Source organism: Pelobates fuscus, chromosome 2, assembly GCF_036172605.1.
Source record: "Pelobates fuscus isolate aPelFus1 chromosome 2, aPelFus1.pri, whole genome shotgun sequence".
NCBI lineage: Eukaryota > Metazoa > Chordata > Amphibia > Anura > Pelobatidae > Pelobates > Pelobates fuscus.
Window position 1 is genome coordinate 281009367 of NC_086318.1, and position 18146 is coordinate 281027512.

Genomic DNA, 18146 nt, shown 5'->3' on the forward strand with positions numbered 1-18146 from the left:
ATTACCTCCCAGGACAGAGACAGACTCCATTGAGCACATGGTTGCAAAAAGACATAAAATACAATAAAATACAATAAAATACACAAGGTTACATTTACTACATAAAATAAAGACAAATAAACAGCAAACAATATAAATTCACCTGTGTGCAGACAGTAAACACACTTAGTGGGTATTAGGTGAAACAAACACACAGATTACCCTTAGTTAGCTGTATTTTAGATAAAGGATTCCTCTTATATCCTCAAGGCAATAACAACAAAACAACAAAAATTGGCAATCTACAATACAGAAATAATAGAGACGGACATAGCGCAATATTGTCGCAGAAAATGAAAATAAATGATATAGATAATTGCACTCACAAACATAGTTTGATTGAAGGCATATCAAATATAATAATGTGGAAACTTCAGGACTTGTGGGACATCAATTTCATGCATAGGAGGAAAAAGAGAAATAATAGTGCAGAGTATCCAAGTAAAAAAGTTACACGCTTTATTCACAAATACACTTACAAAATAGAAGTGTCAAACAGGCACATCAAGCTCAGGTGGAATAGCGAATCCCAATGGAATAATCCAATGGAGCAGGAAAACCAGATGTACAAAATAAAATAAAATAAAATAAAATCAGCAATAAAATACTCTAAGCACTGTAATGAACAAGCCCTACGCGTTTCGTTCAAAGTTGAACTTCCTCAGGGGCATCAAGCATAATACCGTCCATATGCAGTCATAAAATCTTAGTCCACAATCTCCCTTTTAAATCCGTCCGCTTTGGCGCGAAAACGCCAACTCGATCGCTTACTTCCGGGTTCGGACTCCATACCACTTCCGGTTACGTCATGCGTTCCGGGGCTGCTGGCCAAGCCTCACTTTGGTTTCATTCACAGATACGGAAGTGGCAGGGGGAAGAATTCCACTTCGTTCATATGTTCACAAACACAAGTCCACATTATAAAAGAAACGGATATAATATGCAGATTAACAACATATCACATATAGATATTAGAGAGCAATAGAAACAACACCAAGAAAGCCTCCAACTAATACAGAAAACATAAAATAAAATAAAATTAAATGAATAGCCTTACTCAAAGAGGTATATATATATATATATATATATAAATAGCATCAAATAACATGAATAAAAATAAACAAAATTAAATAAGTAAATATAGGAAATAAGAATAAAAAATAAAAAATTAAAATAAAAAAATAAAAATAATAAAAAATAAATAAAAATAAAAAATAAATAAAAATAAAAATAAATAAATAAATAATGATTCAAAATAAAATAAAATAAAATAAAAAATAATAAAAATAAATAAAAATAAATATACAAATAAAAATAAAAATAAAATAAAATAAAAAATAAAAATAAATAAAGATAGAAATAAAAACAAAATAAGAGGGGGGCGGGGCCAGGCCGCCAAGCAAGATGGTCGCATGTTAGACCAGCTCCTGGCACTCACAGCAAAATAAACATGAAAACCAGACTTTTGGCATGAAGAGCCGGCCAGTGGCGGTGGACCTTATCGGGTGGAGAGCACCGGACCCAGGGTGAGGCTGGCCGGCCCGGTTTCAGTCCCCTGGAGGAAGAATCCTCTCTGGCGCAAACGAGGCCTACTCCGGCGGTGAGTGGGGCAGACGGCCGCTGCCCCACTATCCTGCCCATCGGCGCTCAACCAAGGCCAGACCCGTCCGGTACTGGCCCCGTTCCCCCCCTCTGGACCGGGGGGTTATCCTGTCCCGCAATGGAGGAAAATACCGCCGTCCACCGGCCACCACCCAGCCTACAGTGCACCACGCACGTCGACACCAAAATGGCGGCAACGCGTCCAATACCGCGCAACACAGCTATACCTGCCCGCAGGCAGAAACAACAGCTCGCTGAGAATGGCCCCTACCTGCGAATCACAAGCATGAACACAAGAGATGACCCGTATGGGAAGCCCCCGACCACCTACCCACGGCTGAGGCTCAGCTGTCGCGAATGCCTCCCTGGGCCTTAAAATCAGCGTGTACAGGACCCCAACTGATGGCCACGAGGAACCAGCAACAAGGTACCCTGAACACACAGCACTGAGGGACTTCTGATCGCCGGCGGAGGGCATGAAAGTACCACACAGCGGATCTGTTTGCAGGGATACCCCAGCGACATCAGGCTGCCAGACCAGCTGACCCATCTTGCAGGGCACCGGTGGACTTTGTCGGTAACCTTGGCTTACCTAGAGGACTGTATGTCTAATATTATGTTGCCACCTATTTTTGATTTAACCCTTATCTGCCATGATAGGCACATGCACCCTGTGACACATTATTTTGATGCCGTCTAAAAGATCTCTACAATTTGATTAGCTAATGATGTGCCCACATCTAAATGCACTCAGCAGATTGTGTTTAAAGCAGTACCCTGCATGAACAAACTTAGTGTTACATAGATGGTCAGTCTAGGGAGCCTACTCCTCTTCCCTGTTCCCTTTTCCTCCTCTAAATCCTGAGTGCTAACAAAACACACTACGCTCTGCACCGTTTCTACCAGAGTAGACTCTAGCTTGCATCCTTTAAAACAAAAATGTGTTGTCTAACTGCATGCAACGACTAAGATTCACTATATCTTCTTCAGCTACTGTTCCTACACGTTTGTGCAACTCATCTTGAATAGCCAGCATGTACCCAACCTGTTTTATTATTTACTGTATAAAAAAAAAAATGTGCGCACTTACTAATGCTTAACTGTCCGAACTCTTGAATGTTTTTATTACTTAAGAATGCTGTTGTGGCATTACAGTCATGCGATTGTTTATACATGCACATCAAAAATAAAGAATTTAAAAAAAAAATAAAAAAAATAAAATAAGAATCAAAATAAATAGAGAACAGATAAACATGAAAATGGTAAATATAAAAAATACCTTCAAAATATAATTGAAAGAAAATGAATATATATTAATCAAAATAATATAAAAAATTAATTGTAAAAAAAAAAAAAAATTAAAAAAACCAAATCAAATCAAAATCCACATTCAGACCCCTTGGTTTCATGGTTTTTAGTGTATGGATCCAATAACCCTCTTGTTGCCTTAAGGCCATCGTTAAATCTCCACCTCTATCGTTCAGGCTGACTTGTTCTATACCTATGCATTTGAATGTGTTAAAGCTGAAAACGGAACAGCTATTACAATGCACTGGCACTGAGTGAGTTAATAAACCCTTCTTGATGTTGTTTCTATGCTCTTGTAATCTGATTTGACGTTTTCTCCCAGTTCTCCCCACGTACTGCATCCCACACCCACAGGTGAGAAGATACACCACATGGGTAGAGGAGCAAGATACCTTATTTTTAATTTTGAACTTCATTTGTGTTTGTGTGCTAACAAAATCAAAAACCGTACTGTGTTGGTGACCACAGCTTACACAATTCCCACATGTATAAAAACCTCCCTTATGTTTAGTTTGGGCCTTCTCAGATCGAAACATACTCGGTGCAAGGATCTGTTTTAAATTGGTACCCTTTCTAAAAATGACTCTCGGAGCCCTAGGTATTTGTTTGCCTAAGAATTCATCCTCAACCAACAATCCCCAATGTTTTCTAATTATTCTCTGTACATCAAAAGCTCTTCCGTTATACCGAGTATTAAAAGAAAAATCAAAAATGGGGTTCCTAATCATATCATTCTTCTTATTTGTGAGTAGATCATTCCGACAAATCTTCCCAACTCTAACAATTTCTGAATCTATAAAGCTAGGTGAATAGCCTTTCTCCAAGAAGCGTTTTTTAAAAACTTTTGCTTGCGTGAAAAAAGAATCTAGGTCACTACAATTCCTACGTAGTCTAACAAACTGGCCCTTAGGAACACCTCTGAGCCAGTTTGGATGGTGTCCACTTTTGGTGTCAATGAAGCTATTAGAATCGATATCTTTAAAAAAAGTCTTAGTCTTAACTTTCCGATCCTCGATAAAAATCGACAGATCGAGAAAATCAATACTTAGTGAACCAATCTTTGGAGAAAAAACTAAAGATAAGGAATTGTGGTTAACATATTCAAAAGAATCATGAAGTTGATCAATAGTGCCACGCCATATCATTAGGACATCATCGATGTACCGTCTCCAGAGCACCAAGTTTGCACCAAACGGATTATTGGACCAGATGGACGATCTTTCCCAACAGTCCATAAACACGTTGGCATAGCTTGGTGCAAACTTGGTGCCCATTGCTGTGCCCTTAATCTGAAGAAAAAAGTCCCCATCAAAACTGAAAAAATTATGAGTGAGTATAAACCGAATAGCCTTCTCCAAAAAAGAACAAAAACATGGTTCTAAATCAGCATCACACTCCAAGTTCTTCCTGACTGCTTCTACACCCAGATCATGATCTATTACAGTGTAGAGTGAAGTTACGTCCAAAGTAGCCCAGATATATTTATCATCCCATTCGATGCATTCTAGCTTCTGGATAAGATGCTGAATAAAGCGTGTAACTTTTTTACTTGGATACTCTGCACTATTATTTCTCTTTTTCCTCCTATGCATGAAATTGATGTCCCACAAGTCCTGAAGTTTCCACATTATTATATTTGATATGCCTTCAATCAAACTATGTTTGTGAGTGCAATTATCTATATCATTTATTTTCATTTTCTGCGACAATATTGCGCTATGTCCGTCTCTATTATTTCTGTATTGTAGATTGCCAATTTTTGGTGTTTTGTTGTTATAAAATAAAGACATTCAACATATCCCTAGATAGCTTAGGTCTGAGCGCATATTATTGAATGGCGCTCCGACCACACACATACAGTTCAATTGCCATGGAGCTAAAGTCTTTCCCATAGTCTTTCATTATATGAATGGGCTCCATGGCATAGCTATCTGGGGTATCACCGCTCACACAGGGCAAGTACCGAATGACCCCACTGTATTTAAAGGGCCAGAATGAGTGACATGCACTCTGTTAGGGCCGAATACGTTTTTTAAAGGGCCCAATCTCCCAGGGCCATAGTCCAAAGGCAGCAGACGGGCAACCAGGCTTCTCCAATGCAATGTGGCGAGATTGCTCTTGTCACATACCCGCCCAGCTTGGAGATAATGAGGCCAACGGTTATACAATCTAATTATCTCCAAGTGCCTAAAAGACCACGCTTTATTGTGTCCTGGAAAATAGCATAAAAATACATAACTTTGGCATTTTATAGACAATATAGTTCATTCCACTATTCATTCGGTAGCTCAGATCTGGGTCCATCAAGTATACAAATTGCGCCCAGATCCCACGAACAGAACGGGAGGTTTCTGCCATAGAAAGTCTTGTTCGGCACTTTGGTCGTGAACCCCTGATGGCGGCCAATTTTTTAGGTTGGTCAATGGACAGCGGGACTTCGACTGAATACTTATGGAGTGGAGGTCGGATACATGGTTACATGAATCCCCGCTATCAGTCTGGTTGTCTCGCCCGTTCGGGACACGAACGGAGACCGCCTGGAAGGGGGTACTTAACCTGCGGTTAACCGCAAGAGCAACGTTCTAATTGATGCCACACGCCAGAACGTACGTGGTCCCCCATTCAGGGAATTCAGGGAATTGTATACGAACGGGGGTCCCCTGGGACCGTCAGTTAGTGGTTAACCGCAGACCGCAGCACCTTGGGCGGTTAATGAGCGGCACACTCCGCTCGTAGGGTGGTCGGTCATTCGGTACTTCTAGAGGTGACAAGGTTAAGTGGCGGCACAGGCTGGGGGTCCATCGTTCGTACTGACGAATAAGTCTTTATAATAGTTTGTGCAATGTGTTCGTATGGTCTGAATGCCGGTAGAAAAGGGTTTTTAAATGAAGTGATACACACTGACACAGAGCAGAATAGGGACTGTTCCCCCTACATAGGGTCAATTGGCAGATATGGATTGACACCTGTCCTCAGGGACCCTGATACACACTGACACAGAGCAGAATAGGGACTGTTCCCCTTACATAGGGTCACTTGGCAGATATGGATTGACACCTGTCCTCAGGGACCCTGATACACACTGACACAGAGCAGAATAGGGACTGTTCCCCTTACATAGGGTCACTTGGCAGATATGGATTGACACCTGTCCTCAGAGACCCTGATACACCTGACACAGAGCATAATAGGGACTGTTCCTGCTACATAGGGTCACTTGGCAGATATGGATTGACACCTATCCTAATGATCCCTGATACACACTGACACAGAGCAGAATAGGGACTGTTCCCCCAACATAGGGTCACTTGGCAGATATGGATTGAAACCTGTCCTCAGAGAACTGATACACACTGACACAGAGCAGAATAGGGACTGTTCCGCAGAATAGGGACTGTTCCCCCTACATAGGGTCACTTGGCAGATATGGATTGACACCTATCCTAATGATCCCTGATACACACTGACACAGAGCAGAATAGGGACTGTTCCCCCTACATAGGGTCACTTGGCAGATATGAATTGACACCTGTCCTTAGGGACCCTGATACACACTGACACAGAGCAGAATAGGGACTGTTCCTCCTAGATAGGGTCACCATTTTTAGCCCAAGGCAGCTCATCTCATCAGGCCTTTTTTAGTCGAATGTATTGCCCACTGTCAGTCCCTTTGGGATCCATCCCTCATTCATCTTAATAAAGGTGAGGTAATCTAGACTTTTTTGACCTCGACGACTTCTCTTCTCAGTGACAATATCTCCTGCTGCACTGAAGGTCCTTTCTGACAGGACACTTGAAGCGGGGCAGGCAAGAAGTTCTATCGCAAATTGGGATAGCTCAGGCCACAGGTCAAGCCTGCACACCCAGTAGTCAAGGGGTTCATCGCTCCTCAGAGTGTCGATATCTGCAGTTAAGGCGAGGTAGTCTGCTACCTGTCGGTCAAGTCGTTCTCTGAGGGTGGAACTCGAAGGGCTGTGGCGATGCGTAGGACTTAAAAAGCTCTGCATGTCCTTGCCGGCGTGGTCGTGGGAGGAGGAGGATTACTTTCACCTATTCCAATGTTAGATTCTCGTTGTGCTGTGACATCACCCTTATACACTGTGTAAAGCATACTTTTTAATTTATTTTGGAAATGCTGCATCCTTTCCAACTTGTAATTTTGTAACATTTCAGTCACTTTCTGCTTATACCGGGGGTCTAGTAGCGTGGACACCCAGTACAGGTCGTTCTCCTTCAGCCTTTTTATACGAGGGTCCCTCAACAGGCACGACAGCATGAAAGACCCCATTTGCACAAGGTTGGATGCCGAGCTACTCATTTCCCGTTCCTCCTCCTCAGTGATCTCAATGAAGGTATGTTCTTCCCCCCAGCCACGTACAACACCACGGGTACCAGATAGGTGACAACGAGCACCCTGGGATGCCTGTTGTGGTTGGCCTTCCTCCTCCTCCTCAAAGCCACATTCCTCCTCTGACTCCTCTTCCTCACAATCCTCTTCCAGCGTTGCTGCAGGTCCAGCAAGCGATGCTGATAAGGCTGTTTCTGGTGGTGATGGTGACCACAACTCTTCCTTTTCCTCTTCACGCTCATCTACGGCCTGATCCAGCACTCTTCGCAGGGCACGCTCCAGGAAGAAAACAAATGGTATGATGTCGCTGATGGTGCCTTCGGTGCGACTGACTAGGTTTGTCACCTCCTCAAAAGGACGCATGAGCCTACAGCTCCCAGCTCCCCAGAGGCTGTCCTAGCACCCCGGTCATACAAATATTCATTAACGGCTTTTTCTTGTTGGAGCAGGTGGTCGAACATTAGGAGTGTTGAATTCCAATGTGTCAGGCTGTCGCAAATCAAGCGCCTCACTGGCATGTTGTTTCGCCGCTGGATATCTGCAAAGTGCGCCAAGGCCGTGTAGGAACGCCTGAAATGGCCACACACCTTCCTGTCCTGCTTCAGGACATCCTGTAAGCCTGTGTACTTATGCAAAAAACGTTGTACGATCAGATTACACACATATGCCATGCACGGCACATATGCCATGCACGGCACATGTGTCAACTTGCCCAACTTCAATGCCGCCAACAAATTTGTTCCGTTGTCACAAACCACTTTGCCGATATCCAGTTGCTGCGGAGTCAGCCACTTTTCCACCTGTGCGTTCAGGGTGGACATGAGTGCTTGTCCGGTGTGACTCTCTGCTTTCAAGCAAGTCAAACCCAAGACGGCGTGACACTGCTGTATCCGGGATGTGGAATAGTACCTGGGGGGGTGCCGTTGATGTGGAGCAAGACGTAACAGCAGAAGAGGACTCAGCCGAGGAGGTTATGGAAGAGGATGGAGTAGGAGGAGTAGAGGAGGTGGCAGCAGGCCTGCCTGCAAGTCGTGGCGGTGTCACCAACTCCTCTGCAGAGCCACGCATTCCATGCTTGGCAGCCGTCAGCAGGTTTACCCAATGCGCAGTGTAGGTGATATACCTGCCCTGACCATGCTTTGCAGACCAGGTATCAGTGGTCAGATGGACCCTTGCCCCAACACTGTGTGCCAGACATGCCATTACTTCCTTTTGCACAATCGAGTACAGGTTGGGGATTGTCTTTTGTGCAAAGAAATTTCATCCGGATACCTTCCACTGCAGTATTCCAATAGCCACAAATTTTTTGAACGCCTCAGACTCCACCAGCTTGTATGGTAAAAGCTGGCGGGCTAATAGTTCAGACAAGCCAGCTGTCAGACGCTGGGCAAGGGGGTGACTTTCTGACATTGGCTTCTTACGCTCAAACATGTCCTTGACAGACACCTGACTGTGGGCAGATGAGCGGGAACTGCTCAAGGCGAGAGACGGATGGTTGAGAGGGGGCAAGAAGGACAGCAATGGTTGACGTGGCTTTAGATGCTAGACCAGGAGGAGGATGGCGGCTTTGAATTTGTGTGCTGCTTGTACTCATGTGTTGATCCCATAGGCGTTTGTGATGTGCGATCATGTGCCTTCGCAAAGCAGTTGTACCTAGGTGGGTGTTGGACTTCCCACGACTCAGTTTCTTTTGGCACAGGTTGCAAATGGCATCGCTGTTGTCAGAGGCAGACACACAAAACAAATGCCACACTGCTGAGCTCTGCAATGACGGCATTCTGGTGGTGGACACAGCATGCGCTGATTGGCGTGCTGTCGGGCTGACCCCGGGTGCCGATGCATACTGTCTGACTGTGCCACTAGCTCATTGCGACGACCTCCCCCTGCTTCCAGCTCGTCTCCTCCTCCTCTCTGTCTCCCCATCTGAACTTTCACCCTGTTCTTCTTCTTGCCGAGCGAGCACTCACGTGACATCCATGGACGCATCGTCATCATCAACCGCTTCACTTGTATCTTGACAACTCACCAAATGAAGCAGCAGCGGGTACAACATCATCATCATCACACCGTACATCCATGTGTGTAATGCTGCCTGACTGAGACATATCCCAGTTACCTACATCCTCTGGCAAGAATGGTTGCGCATCACTCATTTCTTCAAACGGATGTGTAAATAAATCCTCTGACAAATAAAGTGAAGCGGCTGTGGTGCTAGTGTTGGTGGTGGCGGCAGGCGGGTGAGTGGTATCTTAAGAGGTGCCCGAAGCTAAGCTGGAGGAGGATGGTGCGTCAAGGTTCCGCGCGGAAGCTGTAGAAGATTGGGTGTCCTGTGTTAGCCAGTCAACTATGTCCTCAGAACTTTTCAAGTTCAGGGTACATGGCGTCTGAAAATTGGCATTATTCTAGGGCAAAAGGGAATCACAGCACCACGGCCCCTGCGGGGTGGCCTGCCTCTGCCTGTCATTTTTGGGGGATTAGTGGTACTATGCGTGCAAGCTACTGTGAGACCAGATATGAGTGGCAATGTGCAATGGCAGAGGTCTGCAGAGTACACGCTGTAGGCCTGACACACCCACTTGAAGACAACTAACTGCTATTCAAACTATAACAGTGAAGAAAGTTTTTTGGTTTTAAATGCACGCTATTGTGACACCAGATATGAGTGGCAATGTGCACTGGCAGAGGTCTGCAGAGCACACGCTGAAGGCCTAACACACCCGCTTTAAGGACACTGACTGCTATTAGCTTACACTGGAAAACTTTTTTTCTTTGTAAAAGCACGCTATAGAGACACCAGATATGAGTGGCAACTGTCAAAGTACACTGGCAGGGGTCTGCAGGGCACACGCTGAAGGCCTGAAACACCCGCTTTAAGGACACTGACTGCTATTAGCTTACACTGGAAAACATTTTTTATTTGTAAAAGCACGCTACAGAGACACCAGATATGAGTGGCAACTGTCAAAGTACACTGGCAGGGGTCTGCAGGGCACACGCTGAAGGAAGGCCTGACACACCCGCTTTAAGGACACTGACTGCTATTAGCTTACACTGGAAAACTTTTTTTCTTTGCAAAAGCACGCTACAGAGACACCAGATATGAGTGGCAACTGTCAAAGTACACTGGCAGGGGTCTGCAGGGCACACGCTGAAGGCCTGACACACCCGCTTTAAGGACACTGACTGCTATTAGCTTACACTGGAAAACTTTTTTTCTTTGTAAAAGCACGCTATAGAGACAACAGATATGAGTGGCAACTGTCAAAGTACACTGCCAGGGGTCTGCAGGGAAAACGCTAAAGGCCTGACACACCCGCTTTAAGGACACTGACTGCTATTAGCTTACACTGGAAAACTTTTTTTCTTTGTAAAAGCACGCTATAGAAACACCAGATATGAGTGGCAACTGTCAAAGTACACTGCCAGGGGTCTGCAGAGCACACGCTGAAGGCCTGACACACCCGCTTTAAGGACACTGACTGCTATTAGCTTACACTGGAAAACTTTTTTTCTTTGTAAAAGCATGCTATACAGACACCAGATATGAGTGGAAACTGTCAAAGTACACTGGCATGGGTCTGCAGAGCACACGCTGAAGGCCTGACACACCCGCTTTAAGGACACTGACTGCTATTAGCTTACACTGGAAAACTTTTTTTCTTTGTAAAAGCACGCTATAGAGACACCAGATATGAGTAGCAACTGTCAAAGTACACTGGCAGTGGTCTGCAGAGCACACGCTGAAGGCCTGACACACCCGCTTTAAGGACACTGACTGCTATTAGCTTACACTGGAAAACTTTTTTTCTTTGTAAATGCACGCTATACAGACACCAGATATGAGTGGCAACTGTCAAAGTACACTGGCAGGGGTCTGCAGGGCACACGCTGAAGGCCTGAAACACCCGCTTTAAGGACACTGACTGCTATTAGCTTACACTGGAAAACTTTTTTTCTTTGTAAATGCACGCTATACAGACACCAGATATGAGTGGCAACTGTCAAAGTACACTGGCAGGGGTCTGCAGAGCACACGCTGAAGGCCTGACACACCCGCTTTAAGGACACTGACTGCTATTAGCTTACACTGGAAAACTTTTTTCTTTGTAAAAGCACGCCATACAGACACCAGATATGAGTGGCAACTGTCAAAGTACACTGCCAGCGGTCTGCAGAGCACACGCTGAAGGCCTGACACACCCGCTTTAAGGACACTGACTGCTATTAGCTTACACTGGAAAACTTTTTTTCTTTGTAAATGCACACTATACAGACACCAGATATGAGTGGCAACTGTCAAAGTACACTGGCAGGGGTCTGCAGGGCACACGCTGAAGGCCTGAAACACCCGCTTTAAGGACACTGACTGCTATTAGCTTACACTGGAAAACTTTTTTTCTTTGTAAAAGCACGCTATAGAGACACCAGATATGAGTGGCAACTGTCAAAGTACACTGGCAGGGGTCTGCAGGGCACACGCTGAAGGCCTGACACACCCGCTTTAAGGACACTGACTGCTATTAGCTTACACTGGAAAACTTTTTTCTTTGTAAAAGCACGCTATACAGACACCAGAATTGAGTGGAAACTGTCAAAGTACACTGGCAGGGGTCTGCAGAGCACACGCTGAAGGCCTGACACACCCGCTTTAAGGACACTGACTGCTATTAGCTTACACTGGAAAACTTTTTTTCTTTGTAAAAGCATGCTTTAGAGACACCAGATATGAGTGGTGGCACTGACTGGGCAAATGGGCACAGTATCCACTGTGAGCCTGACACAGAAACTGGCAGGCAACTAAATGCTATTCAATCTATTACAGTGAAAAAAAAATATTTTTAAATGTCAAGCATAAGCTATTGTGAAAACAGATATGAGTGGTGGCACTGAGCAAATGGGCACATTATCCACTGAGACTGACACAGAAGCTGGCAGACAACTAACTGCTATTCAATTTATTACAGTGAAAAAAAAAATATTTTTAAATGTCAAGCTTAAGCTATTGTGAAAACAGATATGAGTGGTGGCACTGGGCAAATGCACACAGTATGCACTGTGAGCCTGACACAGAAGCTGACAGGCAGGCAACTGCAATTACATTACACAGAAAAAAAAAAAGCAGACTGATGTTCTAGCCCTAAAAAGGGCTTTTTGGGGTGCTGTTCTTACAGCAGAGATCAGATGAGTCCTTCAGGACTGTAGTGGACACTGAATACCCTAGCCTAGCTATCAATTTCCCTATCTAATCAGCAGCAGCTACACTTTCCCTCCTCTCACTAAGCATGCAGCTTCAGAATGAATCTAAAATGGATGCTGGGAGGGAGGTGGGAGGGTGTGGAAGGGAGGGTCTGCTGCTAATTTGCTGGAATGTGTCTGCTGACCGTGAGGCACAGGGTCAACGTTTGCTCAATGATGACGAATAGGGGGCGGATCAAACCGCCCATGTGTTCACCCTCGGTGGCGAACGCGAACACGCTATGTTCGCCGGGAACTATTCGCAGCGAACAGTTCGGTACATCACTAGTTGCCGCCTTCTGTTTTGCACCAATCGCAAGTGCAGCTGATGACATAGCTGATCTCCATTATTATGGTGGGAATTACATCTTATCCGAATGCGTCACTTCCAACTGTAATTTCATTTTTCACTGTATGTATTGACCCCCAACAGCACCCCATTTAAGCATGTTCCGGTGAGTGCAAACAACTCCTTGTTTTTTAATATATATATATATATATATATATATATATATATATATATATATATATATATATATTCAGGAGTCTAGCCAACTCCTTGGTTCTGCACCCCTCCGTGTCACAGGTGTCTCATTCCAGGATCCTATTTAGCCTTGTACTGCAGAGAACTCGAGATGGAAGGATTTCCCCAAGTGAGTAGCTCATTTAGCAGACAGTTGGCAGTTAGAGTAGGACCTGCCAAAGATGGAGTACATTGACGTTGTGGCAGGCTTATGCAATGTATGATCATATAATGTAACTAAATCCCCATTATTTTTTCCCTAGATTAGGTTTTTTTAATAAAACGTACAAAATCAACACAAAATCAACACCGGAGTTGATGTTTAGTAGATAGGGAGTGTGCTGGATTTTCATTTTTTACTGTATGTATTGTCCCCCAGCAGCAACCCATTTAAGCATGTTCCGGTGAGTGCAACCAACCCCTTGTTTTATATATGTATATATATATATATATATATATATATATATATATATATATATATATATATATGTGACCGAAAGCAAGGAATTGTGCTGGAGGGAATCTATATACCTCCCCAGATTTTGCAAGGATCCTACTTTGTGTAATTAGCCCCAGGGAAATGTGTTATGTTATAATGAATGTTGCACTTTAAATATGTGTATATATGGGCCCTGGGGTGGAGTACTTGGAGAGTAGGGTAGGCCAGTGCTCCACTCCACATTTTGGAAGTTGCTTGTAACCTACAGGTGAGAAGTCCAGTTCCAGAGTTTGAATCCTAATTTAACTCACCTGAAAAGGATTGTCAATTACCAGTGCTATTAAGTACTCCCCTGCCAAGGAAGGAGGGAGATTGTGTTTGGTTTCTGTGAGTGGAAACAGAGAGCTGAAAACCTGAAACAGTAAGGTTGTTTATGTTGGGAAATGGACAAGCCATCCAACCCAGTTAGCTGATTATTTTGTTTAGTTAGTGCTCAGAAGAGCAAGGCTTTTGTTTTGTATATTTTTGTTACCTTTATACCTTACTGTGCATTTATTTTGGAGCCACAATAAAAGAGAAAGTCCTTTTACCTCATCCAGCGTGTGAAGTGTCTCTAAAGCCTGAAAAGACTGTGTGTAACACCCCAATCCCAGGACAAGGTACCAAGGGAAAGGAGTACTTTTGTCACAATATATATATATATATATATATATATACACAATGAGAAAATAAAGAACATTTTATAGTAGGTTTTATTGTTGCTTATTCCTAGTAGACACTACACAAGTTACAAAATCAGAGCATCTGAAATACAGATATAAATGCTTGGATATGCCAGAGTAGTCATAGTTCTATATCATCTCATTGTCATATTACTAAGTGTTTAGAATTTAGAGATATTAGCTCAAAAATAAAAAGAGGAACAACAATATTACAAATTTAAATAGGAAATTAAATCAATTGTAATTCACATTCACAAAGTTCCTGCAAACTAACAGATTATAAATAGCCTCCATATTCAGAATGTTATGACTCATGCCAGGGGCAGAGGGACAAAGGTTTAACAATAATATCAGGAAATATTACTTTATTGAGAGGGTAGTGGGTGCATGGAATAACCTTCCAGCTCAGGTGGTAGAGGTTAACACAGTGAAAGAGTTTAAGCATGCCTAGGATATGCATTAAGCTATCCTAGCTATAAGAAAAGGTCAGGGACTAATGAAAGTATTTGCAAAATTGGGCAGACTAGTTGGGCCGAATGGTTCTTATCTGCCATCACATTCTATGTTTCTATGTTTAAGGTAAAAATGCTACATTTTATTAGTGTGAATTTTATAGAGAGCCACTTACCTCCCATGCTATGTGAAAGCCATATAATTGGCCTTTCACCAACACCAGCAGCCTTTAGCTTCTGAAGAAGCTCATCACTCCTATAAGCCATAGATTTCCTGTAACAAGCAAACACCCCAGTTAGACATTGAGCCAGTACATGCTTTCTGTTTCTGACACCTTTTCAGAAATTCTCTTTTAGAACATATATGAGTATACAGCATTTATCTCAAAGCTAGGACTTGAAGAGTATGTCTGGCATATGCCCACATGGTTAAAAGAACACCAAAGGCTACAGACTGCTACACCATCATCATGCATATTTCATCTCTCTAGGTTATTTTCTCACCCACACTTACTTTCTCCCTGTTCACGGTATTCCATCTCCCATAACATCATCATTGCATTTCCAGAATACCATTTCACTTTCTCTTATCATTGTTCAAACTACCCCACATCATTATGCCTCTCCTCATCATTCCAGCTACCTGTCTCATGTCCTCTTGAAATCTGTATGACATAGTTTGGATGAGGGAGAATAAGCTGCAGCATAAATAATGCTGTGCCAATAATAATAACAAATTATTAAAGATAGATATAAATATATACATAATAATATAAAACAAAAATACTGGAAACCAGTGAAGTCTCAGAGAGCTAAAAGAAAAAGCTGATAGGTTGACAACCAAGTATGTATTTTCTCAAACATATGGAGTTTTCTTTCAAGCATGTTCTATTTTTGCATGTTTGTCATCTAACATTTGCTGAAGTGTTTTAGAGGTGTACTGTGTGTTTCTGCAGACTTATTTTATAAAAGTGGAAAATTCAACAGAAATCACGACTTTAATAAATCCCGCAAGTAATACCCAGGGCCAGATTAAGAGCCCAGTGGGCCTGGTGCTGACAATTTATGATGGGCCTAATTACAAAATCTTATTGACCAAAAACACAAAAACAGTCCTACCTCCTAAGCATCATGTATCTGATGGAGAAGGTGCTGGAGGGAAACTCATAGAATGCAGCTATGAGAAAACACATACCTTATGCTAATCTCACACTTTTATCTTTCAAGTAAACCCATAACCCTAACAGCAGTGTCCAGTAAAGCAGGAAGTCTATGGACGGGGTAAAAGGGTGGGCCACTGACACATATCACATAACCAGAACTGCTGAAAGGGGTGGACATACACAAAAAGAGGGATGTATGTCTCCCCATGTCTCCCAGTACCTTAGTGTCTGTGTCCCCATGCCACTAGGACACTAGGGGGCATTGAGAGACATTGGGACACTGGGAGATATGGGGACACTGAGATACTAGGGAACACTGGGAGGCCTGGGGACACTGGGACTCTTGTGGAAACTGGGAGACATGGGTGTCTTTGAGACACAAGGTGACACTGGGAGACATGGGGAACTGAGACACTGTGATACATAGGGGACACTTTGGGGCACTGTGAGACTAGGGGATTCTGAGAGACTAGGGGACACTGAGACACTAAGGACACTGGGAGACATGGGGACTCTGATACACAGGGGACACTGTGATACATAGGGGACCCTGGAGACTTGATAAAGACCTGGGGACAGGTTGAAACGTTGCAGTGTCCAATAAACCTGCTTAAATCTATCACAGTGAGTGCCTGAGATTTTTTATTTTATACTAGGGGACACTGAGACACTGGGAGACACTGAGACACTGGGAGACTAGGGGACTTTGGGAGACTAGGAAACACTGACACTACTGACACTGGCACACTATGGACAGTGAGAGACACTGGGAGACATGGGGACACTGAGATACTAGGGACACTGGCTGGGAGACATGGGGACACTAGGAGTGCCCCATGTCTCCCAGGTCTCAAAGTCGCCCAGTGCCCCCATGGCTCGCAGTGTCCCCTAGTGTCTGTGTCCCCATGTCACCCAGTGTCCCCATGTCACCCAGTGTTTGTATCCCCATGTCTCCCAGTGTCCCTTTGAGTCTGTGTCTACATGTCTCCCAGTGTCCCCATGTGACTAGGGGACACTGTGAGACATTGGGACACTGTGAGACTAGGGGACACAGAGACTAGGGACACAGAGAGACACCAGGGACACATGGGGACACTGAGAGACATGGAGGCACTGAAAAAAATCAGGGACACAGAGACATAGGGACACTGACAAAAATCAGGGACACTGGGAGGCATGGGGACACTGAGACACCTGAGGCCACTGGGAGACATGGGGCCACCATGTCCCTAGTGTCTCAGGGTCCCCATGTTCCCCAGTGTCCCTATGTCTCTCACCGTCCCCATGTCTCGCAGGCTCGGAGCTGCTGTCTGGACTCTCTGTGCAGAGCTGCTCCCCCGCGGATCAGTGAGTAGAGAAAGAGATGCTGTAACTTCTTATCCCTGCCTCTCTCCACACAAACAGCGACCCCCTACTGGACGGCGCTGGTATTGCACAATAATCTCTGTTTATACTGAGATAGACATTTGTATTGCCGGTATTACTGCCATACCAGCACCGGCTAGGCAACCTCAAATACCTGAGAAATACTTCTGAGAAATACCTGGCAACCCTAGAAATACATGAGAAATACCTGGCAACCCTAAGAGTAGTGTTTGGATTTTTTTTTATTTTTTTTTTAACTCAATGGGCCTATTACATGGGCCTGGAGCTGCAGCTCCATCAGCCCCTATGTTAATCCGGCTCTGGTAATACCGCTCGGCTGTCAAGCTTAAAGTAGGGATGGTTTATAGAAGCATTGGTTTCACTGCTTCTCTATGAGAAGTAGTGATGTACCGAACTGTTCGCCGGCGAATAGTTCCCGGCGAACACTGGGAGACATGGGGACACTGAGATACTAGGGACACTGGCTGGGAGACATGGGGACACTAGGAGTGCCCCGTGTCTCCCAGGTCTCAAAGTCGCCCAGTGCCCCCATGGCTCGCAGTGTCCCCTAGTGTCTCAGTGTCCCCATGTCACCCAGTGTCCCCATGTCACCCAGTGTTTGTATCCCCATGTCTCCCAGTGTCCCTTTGAGTCTGTGTCTACATGTCTCCCAGTGTCCCCATGTGACTAGGGGACACTGTGAGACATTGGGACACTGTGAGACTAGGGGACACAGAGACTAGGGACACAGAGAGACACCAGGGACACATGGGGACACTGAGAGACATGGAGGCACTGAAAAAAATCAGGGACACAGAGACATAGGGACACTGACAAAAATCAGGGACACTGGGAGGCATGGGGACACTGAGACACCTGAGGCCACTGGGAGACATGGGGCCACCATGTCCCTAGTGTCTCAGGGTCCCCATGTTCCCCAGTGTCCCTAT

The 18146-nt window shown here is 44.4% G+C and overlaps 1 protein-coding gene across 2 annotated transcripts in view; it reads right to left on the reverse strand.

The window, feature by feature from the left end:
- LOC134587202 (general transcription factor IIH subunit 5) overlaps positions 1 to 18146 on the reverse strand; it is a 948377-nt gene that overhangs the window by 193833 nt on the left and 736398 nt on the right. For both annotated transcript variants that reach the window (XM_063443405.1, XM_063443404.1), the window contains exon 14: positions 14845 to 14942. In XM_063443405.1, coding sequence (XP_063299475.1) covers positions 14845 to 14942 — 98 coding nt within the window. The remainder of the gene's footprint in view (positions 1 to 14844; positions 14943 to 18146) is intronic.